The 16208-nt window shown below is 43.9% G+C and overlaps 1 protein-coding gene across 3 annotated transcripts in view; it reads left to right on the top strand.

Moving 5' to 3' along the window:
• LOC140470648 (Fc receptor-like protein 5) overlaps positions 1–15448 on the top strand; it is a 59769-nt gene extending 44321 nt beyond the window's left edge. For 2 of the 3 annotated variants that reach the window (XM_072566679.1, XM_072566681.1), the window contains one exon: positions 1916–5847. In XM_072566679.1, coding sequence (XP_072422780.1) covers positions 1916–2044 — 129 coding nt within the window. In that variant the 3' untranslated portion in view covers positions 2045–5847. Of the gene's footprint in view, positions 1–1915; positions 6056–12514 lie in introns of those variants that run through there. The other variant, XR_011956592.1, reaches the window with a different exon arrangement.
• The last annotated feature ends 760 nt before the right edge of the window (positions 15449–16208 follow it).

Genomic DNA, 16208 nt, shown 5'->3' with positions numbered 1-16208 from the left:
ATTAATTGTGACTCAGTATTCACATCGGCAACAACGTCCTGTTCCTGAGTGAATACTGATGAAAAGTATTGATTTAGTGTCTCACCGATCTCCTCCGCCTCCACACACAACTTCCCACTACTATCCTTGACTGGACCGATACCTACCCTCGTCATCCTTTTCTTCCTGACATACCTATAGAAAGCCTTTGGGTGTTCCCTAATCCTACCAACTAAGGACTTCTCAGGCCCCCTTCTCGCTGCTCTTAGCTCTCTCTTTAGATCCTTCCTGGCTACCTTATAACTCTCAATCGCCCCAACTGAACCTTCACGCCTCATCTTTACATAGGCCGCCCTCTTCCCTTTCACAAGGGATTCCAATTCCTTGTTAAACCACGGCTCCCTCACAAGACCCTTTACTCCCTGCCTGACTGGTACATACTTATCAAGGACACCCATTAGCTGTTCCTTGAACAATCTCCACATATCATTTGTGTTCTTCCCTTGAAGCCTATTTTTCCAATCCACGCATCCTAAGTCCTGCCTCACCGCATCATAATTTCCCTGCCCCCAGCTATAACTGTTGCTCTGCAGTGCACACTTATTCCTCTCCATCACTAGAGTAAAAGTCACCGAGTTGTGGTCACTGCCCGCGAAGTGCTCACCTACCTCCAAGTCTAACACCTGGCCTGGTTCATTACCTAGAACCAAATCCAGTATAGCCTCACCTCTTGTTGGCCTGTCTACATATTGTGTCAGGAAACCCTCCTGCACACATTGGACAAACACCGACCCATCTAACGAACTCGAGATATAGCTTTCCCAGTCAATATCTGGGAAGTTAAAGTCCCCCATAACAACCACACTTTATTGCTCAGACTTTTGATTCTAGGAGTTGGGATGTCCTATTAAGGTTGAACAGGACGGTGGTGAGGCCTGTTCTAGAGTACTGTGTCCAGTTCTGACTCCTTGTTATAGGAAGGATGTAATTAAGTTGGAGAGAGTTTGGAAGAGATTTACCTGGATGCTGTCGAGAATGGAAGATTTAAGGTGAGACGAGAGAGATTTTATAAAGGCATAACTGGTAATTTTTCTTCTGAAGTGGTTTGTGTGTGGAATGAACTTTCAGAATAAGTGGTGGATACGGACACAATTACAATGTTTAAAATATGTTTATGTAAGATCATGCAAGATCATAGGCCAACCACAGGCAGTTGGAACAGTTTAGTTTGGGATTATGTTTGGCATGGACTGTTTGGACTGAAGGGTCTGTTTCAGTGCTGTATGAATATGACTCTTGGTGACTCCAGGCCCACAGCGGGGTGGTTGGGTCTCAAAGTGGAAACATAATTTTTGGGTTGATTGGTTCATTCCCGCTCTATTTTTTTAAACTAAAATGACTGCCTTCTTCACTGCCTCAGACTGATTCCTGAGATGGCAGGACTGTCAGATGAACAGAGACTGAATTAGTTAGGAGTATATTTACTCAAGTTTAGAAGAATTGGGGTGAGAGGAAACCAATAAATTCTAACAGGGTCAAAGCAGGAAGGAATTTCCCACTAACAGAGGTAAGGGAGAGGAGTTCAAAACAAATGGGTCATAGTCGAAATGAGACAGGATGTAGGGCTGCGATGGGTAGAAATGTCTTCACTCAAGAAGTGGGGAGCCTGTGAAATTCTCCACCACAGAAAGCAGTCATGATGAGAACACTGAATATTGTTCAAGGAAGATTGGGATAGAGTACTTAGGGGCTAAAAAGAGAAAGTAGGAAAAGGGAGACTGAGTTGGGGGATACTACTGGAGCAGGCTGGAGGGGCCGGGTGACCTATGCCTGCTCCCACTTGCTCTGTCCTTCAGCCCCTTTGTTGAAGTGCAATTACAAAAATGGTCAGAAATGCAACGAGTTTTGGATTAAGACATTGTCTGTTCCCTTGCAGAGGGAGGCTGACAGTCACGTGACTTACGCGTCGTTAATGCACCTCGAAAGGACAAGGGAGCAAGACGTACGTGCCGGAAGGCAGGAAGATAATGGTTCGTCTATCTATCAGAACATTCGGAGGAGCTAGTCATAGAACTCTGCTGGTGAAGATTAAAAGTTCCTTCAGGTGGTGGGCATGACTTGTCTTCACTTGCCATCGTCAACTGAAGAAAAGAAAAGAACGGATCAAATTAACACAGCATTTCATGTCAGAGAAATGGTGTCTGATTTCTCTCTCACTCTCGAGCACAATTGATTCCAAATTCTGTGAATGTATCCCCAATCCTTAGTGGTTAGAAGGCGGGAGGTCTTCTGTCCAAAGCTGTGGGTTCACATCTTCACGCAATTCTAAATACTCACTGTGAGAAACTAAGCTCACACACTTCAATAATTTCAGTCCGAGACAAAATCTGAATCAGAAGTGTCCTTTATTTTACTCTTGCAATAGGGTGTGAAGTCCACTGTCTGTCTGTAAGGCAAGGGACTCACACACCGAATTCAATGAATACTCGATATTTATATAATTTGTTTCCAATACATTCTTTTTAATTCATTGCTCCCCCCCCCCACCCTGTTTACATCCTCCACTTCCCGAAGACCGGTACCCATTACTCCTGTTTATTTCTTGCCTTATCCGGCCTGGTCTGTGACAAAATGCTTATTTCTGGCCTCACAAGGCCGTTTGACCTCATCCTGCTGTGGGTCATTGTTAGGCATATCCTTTCCTTACCATTACCTCCATCTGTGCCGCCCCTCTCATACAGATCGTTAAGACCCTTTTAATTGGGGTTTGTTCCTGTGTTTCTGTAAAAGTTGGAAACAGATGTTTATACCTACTGTTTGTACAGGCATATCTAGCTTAACTGCCTCTCCTCACAGCATCTTATCTAGTCACCTGTATTTCTACCATTGGTTTGCAGTCCCATGTCTTTATTGCACATACTTTTAGCTAATACAAAAAATAATTATGTATTTCCTTCACATAGTTTCCATTCTTGTTGACTCAGCTCTTGGCTGAAACAATTACACACTAGTGTTAGTTCATTTACTTTGTATAAGTAATTATAATTGCAGAAGTAACATTACTTTACCTACATCCCACATCACGTTTGGGACCAATGGCACAATGGATTGCTGGTTGGTATAGAATCATGCAACACAGAATCAGACACTTTGGTCCAAGAAAGAGATACAAATACAAGAGTTAACGGGTGTGAGAGAGAGAGAGAGAGAGGGAGGACAGGTGCAAATATAACAAAAACATTTTTCATTCATACATTCCTGCATTGTAAAAATTGTGAATTCTTGTCCCAAAGGGAGGGGAGGGAGACAGACGATAAATTCCAGAAGTTGTTTACAGAAGAGGCCTGACACAATGTAACATTTCAGCAATGTCTGCTTTTGCAAGCTTGATATCTGAGAGGCACAAATGTACAAAAACTGAAATAGCTCAGTGACTGGCTTCTCGGTCATAGTCATAGAGATGGTGCAGCACAGAAACAGTTCCTTCTATCCAACTTGTCCATATTGACAAGATATCCTAAAATTAATCTAATCTAATTTGCTAGCATTCAGCCCATATCCCTCTAAACCCTTCCTATCTTATATCCATTTAAATGTCTTTTAAATGTTGTAATTATACCAGTGTGACAAACAAAGCTCACTCACTTCAATAATTTCAGTCCGAGACAAGATCTGAATCAGTAGTGTCATTTATTTTACCCTTGCAAGAGGGTGCGATGTCCACTGTCTACAAGGCAGGGACACACACACCCCCTGAATTCAACGAATACACGATATTTATGTAATTTGGTTCCTTTTTTTATCCCATTGCTCCTCCCCGTTTACATCTTCCACTTCTCTAAGACCGGCACCCATTACTCCTGTTTATCTCTTGCCTTATCTGGCCTTGTCTGTGACAAAATGCTTATTTCTGGCCTCACAAGGCCGTTTGACCACATCCTGCTGTGGCCCATTGTTAGGTATTGTCTACTCCCTCCATCTGTGCTTTACCCAACCATACTGATCCTTATGACCTTGTAATTGGGGTTTGTTCCTGTGTTTCTGTAAAAGTGGGAAATAGATGCTTATAACTACTGCTTGTGCAAGCATATCTGGCTTAACCTACATCCTCACAGCACCTTATCTATTTGTCTGTAACATCTACCATTGTTTTGCAGTCACGTTTCATTCTTGCATGCAATTTTAGCTAATACAAAAGCAATTATGTATTTCCTCCACATAGTTTGCATTCTAGTTGACTCAGCTCTTAGTTGAAAGAATTACACACTGGTGGGAGTTCATTTACCTTGCATAAGTAATTATAATTGCAGAAGTAACACTACTTTACCTATAATCCCACAACCAGCCTCCACCACTTCCTCTGGCACCTTACTCCAGAAATGCACCGTCGTCTATGTGAAAAGTTGCCGCTTAGGACCCTTTGAAATCTTTCTCCTCTCACTGTAAACCCATGCCTTCTTGTTCTGGACTCCCCTACCCAGAGAGAAGACTGTGTTTACTTATGGTTTTCATGCCCCTCATGATTTAAAAAAAATCTCTAAGGTCACCCCTGCTCTTCCGACATTTCACTGAAAACAGCCCCAGCCTCTTCAGCCTCCCTATAGCGCAAAACCTTCAACCATGGCAACCATTTCTGAAATCTTTCAAGCTACACAACATCCTTCCCTAGTGAGGACACCAGAATTGCAATCAATAATCCAAAAGTGGAAGAACCAATGTCCTCAACATGATCTCTGAATTGCTATACTCAATGTGTGGAGTTGGAAAATTACAGCAGGTTAGTAGCAACAGAGAAGCAGGAGAGTCGATATTTCAAGTATAAACCCTTCATTAGGAATGACATTCCTGATGAAGGGCTTATGCCCGCCACGTCAACTCTCCTGCTCATCAAATGCTGTCTGACTTGCTGTGCTTTTCCAGTGCCCCAGTTTTAGACTCTGATCTCCAGCATCTGCAGTTCTCACTTTCTCCTACAGTCAATGCTTTGACCAAAAGTAAAAGCATACCAACCCCTTCTTCACTATTCTATCTACCTGCACCAACCCTTAAGGAAATACGAACCTGCACTCCAAGGTCAGGTTCAGCAACACTCCCTAGGACCTTACCATCAAGTGTATAAATCCAGTCCTGAATTGCCTTTCCAAATGCAGCACCTCTTATTTATCTAAATTAAACTCTGTCTGCCACTCCTCGGCCATTTCCCCACCTGATCACAATGCCCTTTTACTCTGAGATAACCTTTTTCGGTATCCACTACACCTCCAGTTTTGGTATGATCTGAAAATTTACTAACCATGTATCCTATGTTCATATCCAAATCATTTACATAAACAGTGAAAAGCAGAGAACCCAGCACCAATCCTTGTGGCACACCACTGGTCGCAGGCCTCCACTCTGAAAAGCAACTCTCCACCATGACCCTCTATCATCTATCTTGTAAATATATGGCTTACACAAAAAACTGAAGGCTGGCTGCGACTGTGAATCTCTGCAGCAGTCAGAAGCCTGTGAAGACGCGGTTTAACCCACGCAGGAGGCGGTCACGTGACATTCCGTTTCGCGCCCCGGAGGTGGGCCGAGGTCACGTGATGATCCGTTTCGCAGGCAAAAAAGCTCACGTGGGGTCGGACATTCAGGAATGCAAGGAGGCAGAGAATGGAGTCAGACCAACAGCCAATGAGAAGATAATTCTACCTCAGTGTGTGTATGACGTTTTTTATTGTATAAAAGACTGGGGCAGGGACAGAACGAGGTCTTACTTTTTGAACTGGCACATGTGGCAGTTGGTCAGGGAAAAAGGGTTAGACCCAGAGCTCTGAATGCTTTGTCCACTTACTGTTTAAAATAAATCAAGAGTGTGAGACTGAATATCTTCTCCTAGTGCTTCATTTAAAAGAACACACAGTACTTGGCTCACACATAGAAGAAAGTAAAATTGGTAGTTTGAGCCAAGGTCCTACAATTTGGTGACCCCGACGTGATGAAGACGGAGAAGTGACGTAAAGAGTGAAAAATAGAAACAACGGACGACTGACGTTTGAGGACAACAACAAGCGGCGCCGCATTAAAAAAAAAGGTGAGCAGACGCCTGTTTATATCGAAGTTCTGCAATTGGAAACACTAAATTGATTGTTGTCATTATACTGCAAGTGTCCTAGCAAGAGTAAGTGGACAAAGTATTGATTGTAGTGCGTACAGGTTTAAAGTCCCTTGGGGTTAGAGTCCTCATAAAAGCAACAAGGTACGTATGGGTGAGGAGGTTTAAAGTCCATTGAGCAGGATCTCATAAAAGCAACGCTCACAAATTTTGGTTTATGATTGTGTTATAAGTTTTAAGAATTGGGGAATGTACGGAGGGTGGTATAAAAACCAGTAGTGTTTTGAAGACAGACGGTGGTGTCTCAGTGAGAGAATTGGGTTGGTTGCTCGGTTATATTTATATCTAAACCAACTGACTACTGGACGGGAGGATTGAAACAAAAATACATAAAATGGAAGGGGAGTTTGATAAAGAGTGTGAAGAATACAGAGGGTGTTCTTCCGATTTAATGTTGCCTGTAAAACAGCAGTGGGGTAAAGCCAGAAGTCAGTGGGCTTGCAAGGAACAAACAAAAAACAATGATGGAGAAATATGATAAGATTTGGGAGGAATTACAGAAACAGGGCAAAGTCCCTAAGGATGAGGAGAGGAAGAAATTGTCACTGTTTTTGGGAAAAGTAGAAGAGCAAGCTAAATTAGAAGTAGAAGAGCATATGAAGGGAGAGAAAGGGTCCATGTTACGTAGAAGAAAGTGGACAAAAGAAGGTGAGGAGAAAGAAGAGAGGAGGATTCATCTGCATAACATGACGTTAGCCTGTATGGCAGTAGAAATATTACAAAAGAGAGTAGGTGGTACCTCTGCAATAGAATTGACAAAGGAGACAGAGAAGGCAGGACCATCTGCGCCATTATATCCTAAATTGCCTGTGATACAATCACCACCCCCATATCCTGTAATACAAATGCCACTTATGTATGTTCATGAAGGGGTGTTAGATGTGCAAGAAGTAGGAACAAGAGAGTATAACGTAGTAAAACAGAGACTAGCGGAAGCTCTAGAAGAAAGTATCAGAAAAGTAGAAAAGTTAACATTAGAAGTTGATCAGAGGGTTAAGGAAGTAGAGGAGTCGAATAGGGTGATGATGACGCATAGGAGAAATAAAGAACAGCCAAAACAGGGGAGATGTTTAGCAGTACAGGAGCCAGAGGCTCATTCGACACCATATAGTGCTGAGAATGAGAAGAAGGGAAGGTTACATGATTCAGGTCAGTTATTGGATGATGGGTTCTCAGACAGAAGACGGAGAGATTTGAGGGAAGAACGGGATAGAGAGAGATTGGATGGGGAGGAGTCCAGAAGTAGTATAGATATTGAGGATGAAGAATCCCCGACAGATGATGATCCAAACACCTATCCAATCACTTTGAAAGGCTCACTCACAATGCATACCAAACATGGCCCTTTACTGAAGTCTCTACCTGAATCAAGTTACAACCTGCATCAAAGAGACACATTACGACAACCTATAAAGCATCAGCACCACCAAATGCCATTGATTTACAGAGGCTCTTATCTGGGGAATGTTTATCAGCCTTTCACATATACTGATATGAACTGCATCCTGGATAAAATGCCCCCACCCATGGAGGGAGGTGGGCCCTGGATGACTAAATTTTCCCAATATACATTAGGCTACAAGTTAGCTATGGGTGACTGGAGAGCATTGTTGGGTAAGCAATTGAGTATGTGGGAAATACAGCAGATTGAAGTGTCTGCGGGGACCACCTTATTACCTGATTCAGACCCATTTGCGCAGCATGATACCTGTGTGGGAAGGGCAATGAGGGAGAGGTTCCCGATTCCACTGGGAGCGATGCACTCACTCACCTTCACAATGAAGGAGGGTGAGGATATGTCTACCTTTTTGGCTAGGTGTAAGGACATGTGGACAGATACTGCGGGGAGCCATCCAGGGTCAGGTCAGCTACAGACCACATTATTTAGGAATGCTGTTATGGCAGGGATGCCTAAGGAAGTAAAAGAGGCAATGGAAAGTAATCCCGATATCCCAGATTGTTCTCCAGAACAGTGGGAGAAACACTTGACCCACCACATGAAGCGTTATAGGACGAAACAGGATGAAGATAAACAGTAATGAGTCAGCTCAAGTGCAGTTGTTGAAGTTATAGCTCGATGAGGCTAGGAGGAAGGCTAGTGATATAAAGAAGGCCTCCCAAAAGACGACTAGTCAGATGGTTCATGACCGTCGCCACAAAACAACTTGCCGAGTTCAGACCCAACATTTGATTGGATGCCACCCTACCCCAATATGGGGGTAGGCCTATAGGTGTTCCAGGAGGAATACGTGGTAGAGGAAGGGGCCGTGGGGGATTCAGAGGTCAGCCATCCAACACCTGTTTTGAATATGGCCAACCCGGGCATTGGAGAAGAAATTGTCCCCTGTTGTGGGGACCCCAGGGAGGTCCGGGATTGATCCGAGGACAGTATGTCCGTTCAAGTCAGCCTCCTGTCCAACAGGCTGTTCAGCCTTGTCAAGTCCCAAATGCAGCTGTAGCCCCGGTGCAAGGACAGTACCCCCAAACTACGCCAGAAGGGCAGGGGTGCGAATATTGACGGGGCCCGAGAACCCAGGGGCATGTGGGGTTGGCAGACCCCTATATGAAAATGAGGGTAATTGACAAGAATCTGTCTTTTTTGGTTGATACAAGTGCAAGATTTTCCACCATCACTTGTGATATACCTCGCTCAAGCATGTCATCCTCTAGCGTTCAGTTAGTCGGGTTCTCGGGTAAACCAGAAAATCTGCCTTTGACATCGCCACTGATCACATCAGTGGCCGGACAGACTTTTCGTCACTAGTATATTTTATCACCTGCATGCCCCGTGAATTTGATGGGACGTGATTTGCTGGTGAGATGTGGGGTCTTGGTTCTGTGCGGACCAGACGGACTGGTAGTGACCTTTCCAAATGGCCATTCTGTCAACTGTTCTATGACAATGATACACTCTGGATCCCAAATGATGCTATCACCGGACATATCACCAACGGCAGAAGGACAGTGGGCAGATATATACTGGGGACTGCTTGAACCCGAAAATGGGCAGAATAACGGCATACAGTCTTTATACAACCAATGGCGACCCTGGTTTCAGATGCTGCATCCCTATGCTCCTACTGCAGATCCCCTTCATGTTACCTTATATAATGATAGAGATGATAATTAAATATATCAGTATGCATTCTATCAGCATCTAGAAGGGACTCAATGGGAGATTTTCTCCAGTTGCATTCTGCTCGGAAAAGAAGGTGTGGCGGCTGTGGTTGAATTAACCACAGAACAGTTGGAATGGCATGAGATGTCTGAAGAAGCCATACCTCATGTCACATTGGCCGTGCATGCAGAATATCAGGCCAAGGATCTGGGGTCTATGTGCAAACGCATGATGGCGGTGACAGACTGGATGTGGACTCAGTTACCCGGTTTACAATATTCACCATCAGAGGAAGCCTATAGAATTATGTGCAGAACAACTGATAAGGTACTGCTGGAACATAGGCAGATTGAAAGGTTTCATGGTAGGGAAAAAACAGACCATCCCCAGGCTGCAGCGATGCTTGACACTCTACCAGATACCTTGTGGTCAGCAAGTTCAACGGATGTTGGGTACTGCAAATACGTCACACCAATCACATTTGATTTAATAGACCACACTCCGATTTGGCAGAGACAATATTCACATAAACCAGAGGCTGAAGCCGGCATCGCCGACACAATTGAAGGATTGTTAGCAGCAGGGGTGCTGGAACCCTCCCAGTCAGCCTGGAACACTCCTATCTTACCTGTAGAGAAGCAGCATACAGGCAAATATAGGATGGCGCATGATCTTAGACGGATTAATAGTGTCATTTCTACTCCAACAGTTCCAGTCCCAAACCCCTACACTGCAATGTCTGTGCTGACACCTGACCATCAGTGGTTCTCGTGCATTGATCTGGCCAACGCGTTCTTCTGTTTGCCCCTAGCTGATCATTTGAGGGACATTTTTTCGTTTACTTACAAAGGCCAACAATTACATTATACAAGGGTCCCTCAAGGGTTTATTTTGTCACCTGGGGTGTTTAATCAGGTATTAAAACAGCAGCTCAAGAATCTGACGCTCCCAAAGGGGGTGGTATTGATCCAGTATGTGGATGACATTCTTTTGGCAGCATCTGACCATGTTTCTTGTTTGGAAGCCACAAAGTCGTTGCTGTTTCACCTGTATAGTGTCGTTTTCAAAGTTTCACGGGTTAAATTGCAATGCTGCAGACAAACGGTGTCTTTTTTGGGTAGAATTATTTCTGCTAAGGGAACAGGTGTGTCTCCGTCCCATAGATCCTCCATTCTGCATTATACCAAACCAGTCACTGTAAAAGACATGCTCTCATTTCTTGGGTTGGCAGGGTACAGTAGACAATTCATTGCATCAGATGGGGAGCTCACTTTCCCTCTAAGGGCCATGGTAAATGAACAAGGCATGAGAAATTTGTCGGCCCATTTGCAGTGGACCACTGAGGCAGACGAAAGTTTTATATCTCTTAAACAGGCCCTAACGCGGGCTGCTGATTTAGCGGTCCCAGATTACAAAGAGACATTTTTCCTCGATATTTCTGAAAAATTACACACAGTAAATGGTGTTCTTTTTCAGAAAAAAGGGGGATCCAGGCAGGTGCTGATGTATGTAAGTGTTACCCTTGACCCAACAGAGGACAAACACCCACCATGTACAAGACATGCAGCAGGGGTAGCACAAATTCTCCAAAAGGTAGCACATATAGTCATGGGCCATACACTAACAGTACTGACGACACATAGTGGCCTATGTGAACTCAATGGCCTTTACGATGACATCACTGCGGCAAACCAGGTTAGAGAAAATTTTGAATGCACCACATATAATTTTTACACATGAAGGAATTAACATGGCTGATAACATGGGAGAAGGAGAGCCACACATGTGTGAGGAAAGGGTACAGAGAGATACCAAAGTTAGGGTAGATTTACAGGCAGTTCCATTAGTGGACCCAGAAGAAGTGCTGTTCACAGATGGTTGTTGCTACAGACATCCAACTGAAGGACTTAAAGCAGCCTATGCAGTGGTGCGATGGACAAGTGAGGGATTTGAGGAAGTGTTGACAGGAAAAGTGACAGGCAAAGAATCAGCCCAGTTGGCTGAACTACAGGCAATGATAGCTGCGTTCGAATGGTCAGAGGGAAAAAGAGTAAATATCTATACCGACTCTACACATGTGGTAGGGGCTATACAGGTAGAACTTAGTCAATGGATCAGGGCAGGATTCTTAACAGCAGCAAAAACCCCAATTAAACATGAAAAAGATATGAAAAGATTAGCAGAGGCTCTAATGAAACCTGTAGAAGTGGCGGTGATTAAGTGTAGAGGACATGATAAAGCAGATACAGTAGTAGCGAAGGGCAATCAGGAAGCCGACTCAGCAGCAAAGAAAGCAGCAGGGTATACACCACAGTATATAATGATGCAAACAGAGAGAACAGTGTACGACCTGCTGCCAGCCTGTGATGCAAATGTGTTAATAAAAGAGCAGCAGAAAGCCTCTCCTCAGGAACTGACAGTTTGGAGAGAGAGAGGGGCCACAGAGTCAGAAGGGATTTGGAGGTCGCCGGACAGTAGACCAGTCCTACCCCCAGGTTTGATAGCTTCCATGCTTCAGGAGGCTCATGGGTTGACCCATTGTGGAAAAACACAGATGCAGAGGTATCTGACACATTGGTTGCATCAGTTCTTGCCAGCAATGATTGAAAATTATATCAGGGAATGTAGAACATGTACAGAATACAATATGAGACCAACAGCAAAACCACATGAGGGAAAATTCCCTCTCCCAAGAATGCCAGGTCAGGAAATAGTGATCGACTACACTGATATGATAGAGAGAGTAAACGGATACCGGTACCTTTTGGTAGCAGTGGATGCATACACTGGTTGGCCAGAAGCAATACCTGCGAAAAAGGAAGACGCAAAGACAGTGATTAAATTCTTGATAAACCAATATATTCCAACGCATGGGTTTCCATAGAGAGTCAGGTCAGATAATGGCACACATTTCAAGAACAAAGACCTGCAAGAAGTTGAAGCAGCTTTAGGACTGAAACATGCGTTTGGGACAGTGTATCATCCTCAGTCACAGGGAAAAGTGGAAAGAATGAATCTGTCCATAAAAGAAAAAATAGGAAAAGTGTGTGCACAAACAAAGTTAAGCTGGGTGGATGCCCTACCTTTAGCTTTACTGTCCAGTAGGAGCTCAGTAAGCTCTATTACTGGGTTCACTCCGTATGAGTTAACAACAGGGCAGCAGTTCCCGGGACCAGGAGCGGGAGTACAGATCTTAGAGGGCAGAGGAGCCTCTCTAAGGTACAAACCTTATTATGACCAACTAACAGCTCTGGTGTCAGCTTTCTCCAAACAGGTTGGATCGGAAAAGGGGGAACTACAGACTCAGACACCATCTACTACAGACTGGGTCCTGTTGAAGGTCATCAAACGGAAGTGGTGGGAGCCGAGGTGGACAGGACCTTATAAGGTGGTGGAGAGGACATCGCATGCGGTCAGATTACAGGGGAAAGGAGAAAACTGGTACCATTGGAGCCAGTGTGCAGCTACGGAACCGCCAACGAGAACTCTAGAACAAATAAGAACAGAAAAAGAGTAGAAGGGTTTTACACTTCTAATGTTTGGAGGAAGAAGGTTCTGGAAAAAGGTGGGAGAGGTCCTAAAAATTTCTAAGCAAAGTTGTGTGAGGGATATAATGTCTATCTTTGTAACCAGCCCACATTACTTTAGGCTGTGGAGGTTGGGAGTCTTTGTTATTGTTTTATGTATGTGTTGCGCTACTGTTAATAGGAGTATTAACCATGAGGGACAAACACACAGGTGAGGGAGGAAGGTTCAGGAACAAAAGATCAACAGGACAAGAGGCAGATAAATGTTTAAGGGAGGCGAGGAGCCAGGTACACATCAGACACGATAGGAATCATGGTACTACATACCAGTTTGATTTATGACAAGTAATTGATTGTGGTCAAGATACAGGGAGCTGGAGGGATTATGATGTATATCTTTGCTTCTATGCCATTTATTATGACCCATGCCCATCGTGGGATAATGTATGAACATGAACGGGGGTGGGTTGGACCCCCAAGAGGTCGTCACTTTCGGATAATAGATGGAACATTCGAGATCATGTGAGCCTGGCGAAGGGGCAACTGGATCATTCTTCAGAGTTAAGAAATCCACTTTTGTTAACCCTGAAGAAATTTGACATTAATCCTAGTCCAAAAGAGGTACAAATTTACTGTGGGAGTGATGACAGAAGCTTTTATCTTGTAATAGGTGCAGATCAATCTGGTGTGGATACCATGGGATTAGTGAAGGTAACCTTAGTGGACCCTCCTATGCGCCAGCCACAAACTGAAAATACAAGCATGGAGGTAGAATCAAGTTCAGGAGTTGTGGTAATAGACCACAACAACCTTACGAGAAGGATATTATTAAATTAGCTACCGGGTATGGGGATAAGAACTTATGGCTAGACTGGGTGACACCGACAGCAATTTCGATGAATATGAGTAATTGCGTCGCGTGTTCTTCGGCAAGGCCAACCCTGTTTACTACCCCAGCTCCATTGTTCCCAAATATAGACCCAATAGAATTTCATTGTATGATGGCCCTCACTATGCAGGCGGACCCTCCAAATTGTACCACATTAAGTGATATTTTTCCACCTGTAAAGAATTCCACGTTACCTCCAGTGTTTACACCAAGGGCCAACAAGTATACGTGTTTTGTTCGAAGGTCTAATATAATCTTGGGAGACATGCCTGCTGACTGGTGTCAGGATACAATTAATGTAACCGGCTGCCAGAATGCTAGCACAATGGTTTGGGCCAGAGCTGATCTTTTTTGGTACTGTGGAGGTAGAATATTGCATATTAGTCTACCTCCAGATTGGTCTGGAACCTGTGCAATGGTAAGGTTAGGAGTACCCTTATTTCTTTAACGAGAACGACGACAGGGAATGAATCCGTATACACGAATTCATAGGGATTTGTTTGATGTCACATCCGGCTCAACCACTGAAATAGATGCAATAGGTGTTCCCCGCGGTGTACCTGATGAATATAAATTGGCAGACCAGATAGCAGCAGGATTTGAGAATCTCCCAATTATCAGTGTTCTATTCCCAGTTACGCCGAATAAAAACGTTGACCGAATTAATTATGTACATTACAATGTATTTAGGCTAGCTAATACAACTAGAGATGCGGTAGCAGGATTCTCTGAACAATTGGCAGCGACTTCATTGATGACAGTCCAAAATAGAATGGCTTTAGATATGTTGTTAGCAGAGAAGGGGGGAGTGTGCTCTATGTTCGGGGACCAATGCTGTACGTTTATCCCTAATAATACGGCACCTGATGGCTCGGTAACCAGAGCCCTGGAAGGACTAAGATCTTTGTCTGAAGAAATACATGAATATTCCGGTATTGGCAACCCTTTAGGAGGTATTTTTGACTCGTGGTTTGGGAAATGGAAAGGATTGATTGCCTCTGTGTTTATGTCCCTCGGTGGTATGATTATTGTGTTAGTGTTGTGTGGATGTTGTTGTATTCCCTGTATTAGATCTTTGTTAAACAGGGTAATTATCACAGCAATTGAAGGGAAGGCTCCCCCGCCCTATCAGATGTCACAGATGGAGACGGAAACCATGGCTTTGGCAAGAGGGGAAGACTACGCATCGGAGAGCGAATGTGATGTACAGAACTGGTTAGTTGGTTGGTCTCATTTTTCTGAGACCAAAAGAGGGACTTGTAAATATATGGCTTACACAAAAAACTGAAGGCTGGCTGCGACTGTGAATCTCTGCAGCAGTCAGAAGCCTGTGAAGACGCTGTTTAACCTACGCAGGAGGCAGTCAAGTGACATTCCGTTTCGCGCTCGGAAGAGTGCGATGCAGTCACGTGACATTCCGTTTCGCGCCCGGAAAATTGTGAGGCGGTCAAGTGACATTCTGTTTCGCGCCCCGGAGGTGGGCCAAGGAGGTCACGTGATGATCCGTTTCACGGGTAAAAAAGCTCATGTGGGGTCGGACAACCGGGAATGCGAGGAGGCGGATAATGGAGTCAGACCAACAGCCAATGGGAAGATAATTCTACCTCAGTGTGTGTATGACGTTTTTTATTGTATAAAAGACTGGGGCAGGGACAGAACGAGGTCTTACTTTTTGAACTGGCACACGTGGCAGTTGGTCAGGGAAAAAGGGTTAGACCCAGAGCTCTGAATGCTTTGTCCACTTACTGTTTAAAATAAATCAAGAGTGTGAGACTGAATATCTTCTCCTAGTGCTTCATTTAAAAGAACACACAGGACTCGGCTCACACATAGAAGAAAGTAAATTGGTAGTTTGAGCCAAGGTCCTACAATCTTCAAGCTAGTTCTGTATTCAAATGGCGAGTTCTCCCTGCTCATACCTCCCTCTATTCAGTGTGATCTATCCTTGCTAACTAGTCCACCGCGAGGAAACTTGTTGAACACCTTAGTGAGCTCCATAGAGATCAAGTCGATCACTCTTCCCTCATAAATCTTCTTTGTTACTTCTTCTAAAAAAACTCGATCAAGTTATGACTTGGAGGTGCCATTGTTGGACTGGGGTGCAGAAAGTTACAAATCACACAAAACTACTAGAATGTTTTTTGAAAAATTACATTTAGTTTGTTCAGAAACTGCATGAAGCCATGAAAACTCTGCAAAACTATACCGAGGGTTTGTCAGTCTGAGATAGCTTACAGAATTATATGTTAGTTTGCTCAAAAACTGTATGAAGCCATGCAAAACACTGCAAAACTATAGACTGCATTTGTCAGTCTGACACAGCATTGTGACACCTTCCTTTAAAAAGCTGAGCTATCTTGAGAATGTAATTTAAAAGAATTTCTAGAATTTACAAATCAAAAACAGAAACAGCATATTCCATTATGAAAGATGAAAGTTTTATTCTAAAATTGTTTACGTATCACACCTCCCTGACACTGGACTCCTTTGGCTATAAATTCTGTGAGCATGGTCTTCACCTCCACAACCACCTGATGA

The sequence above is a fragment of the Chiloscyllium punctatum genome, chromosome 52, assembly GCF_047496795.1.
Source record: "Chiloscyllium punctatum isolate Juve2018m chromosome 52, sChiPun1.3, whole genome shotgun sequence".
NCBI lineage: Eukaryota > Metazoa > Chordata > Chondrichthyes > Orectolobiformes > Hemiscylliidae > Chiloscyllium > Chiloscyllium punctatum.
The sequence above is the reverse complement of the archived record's forward strand: the minus strand, read 5'-3'. Positions and strand labels throughout refer to the sequence as shown.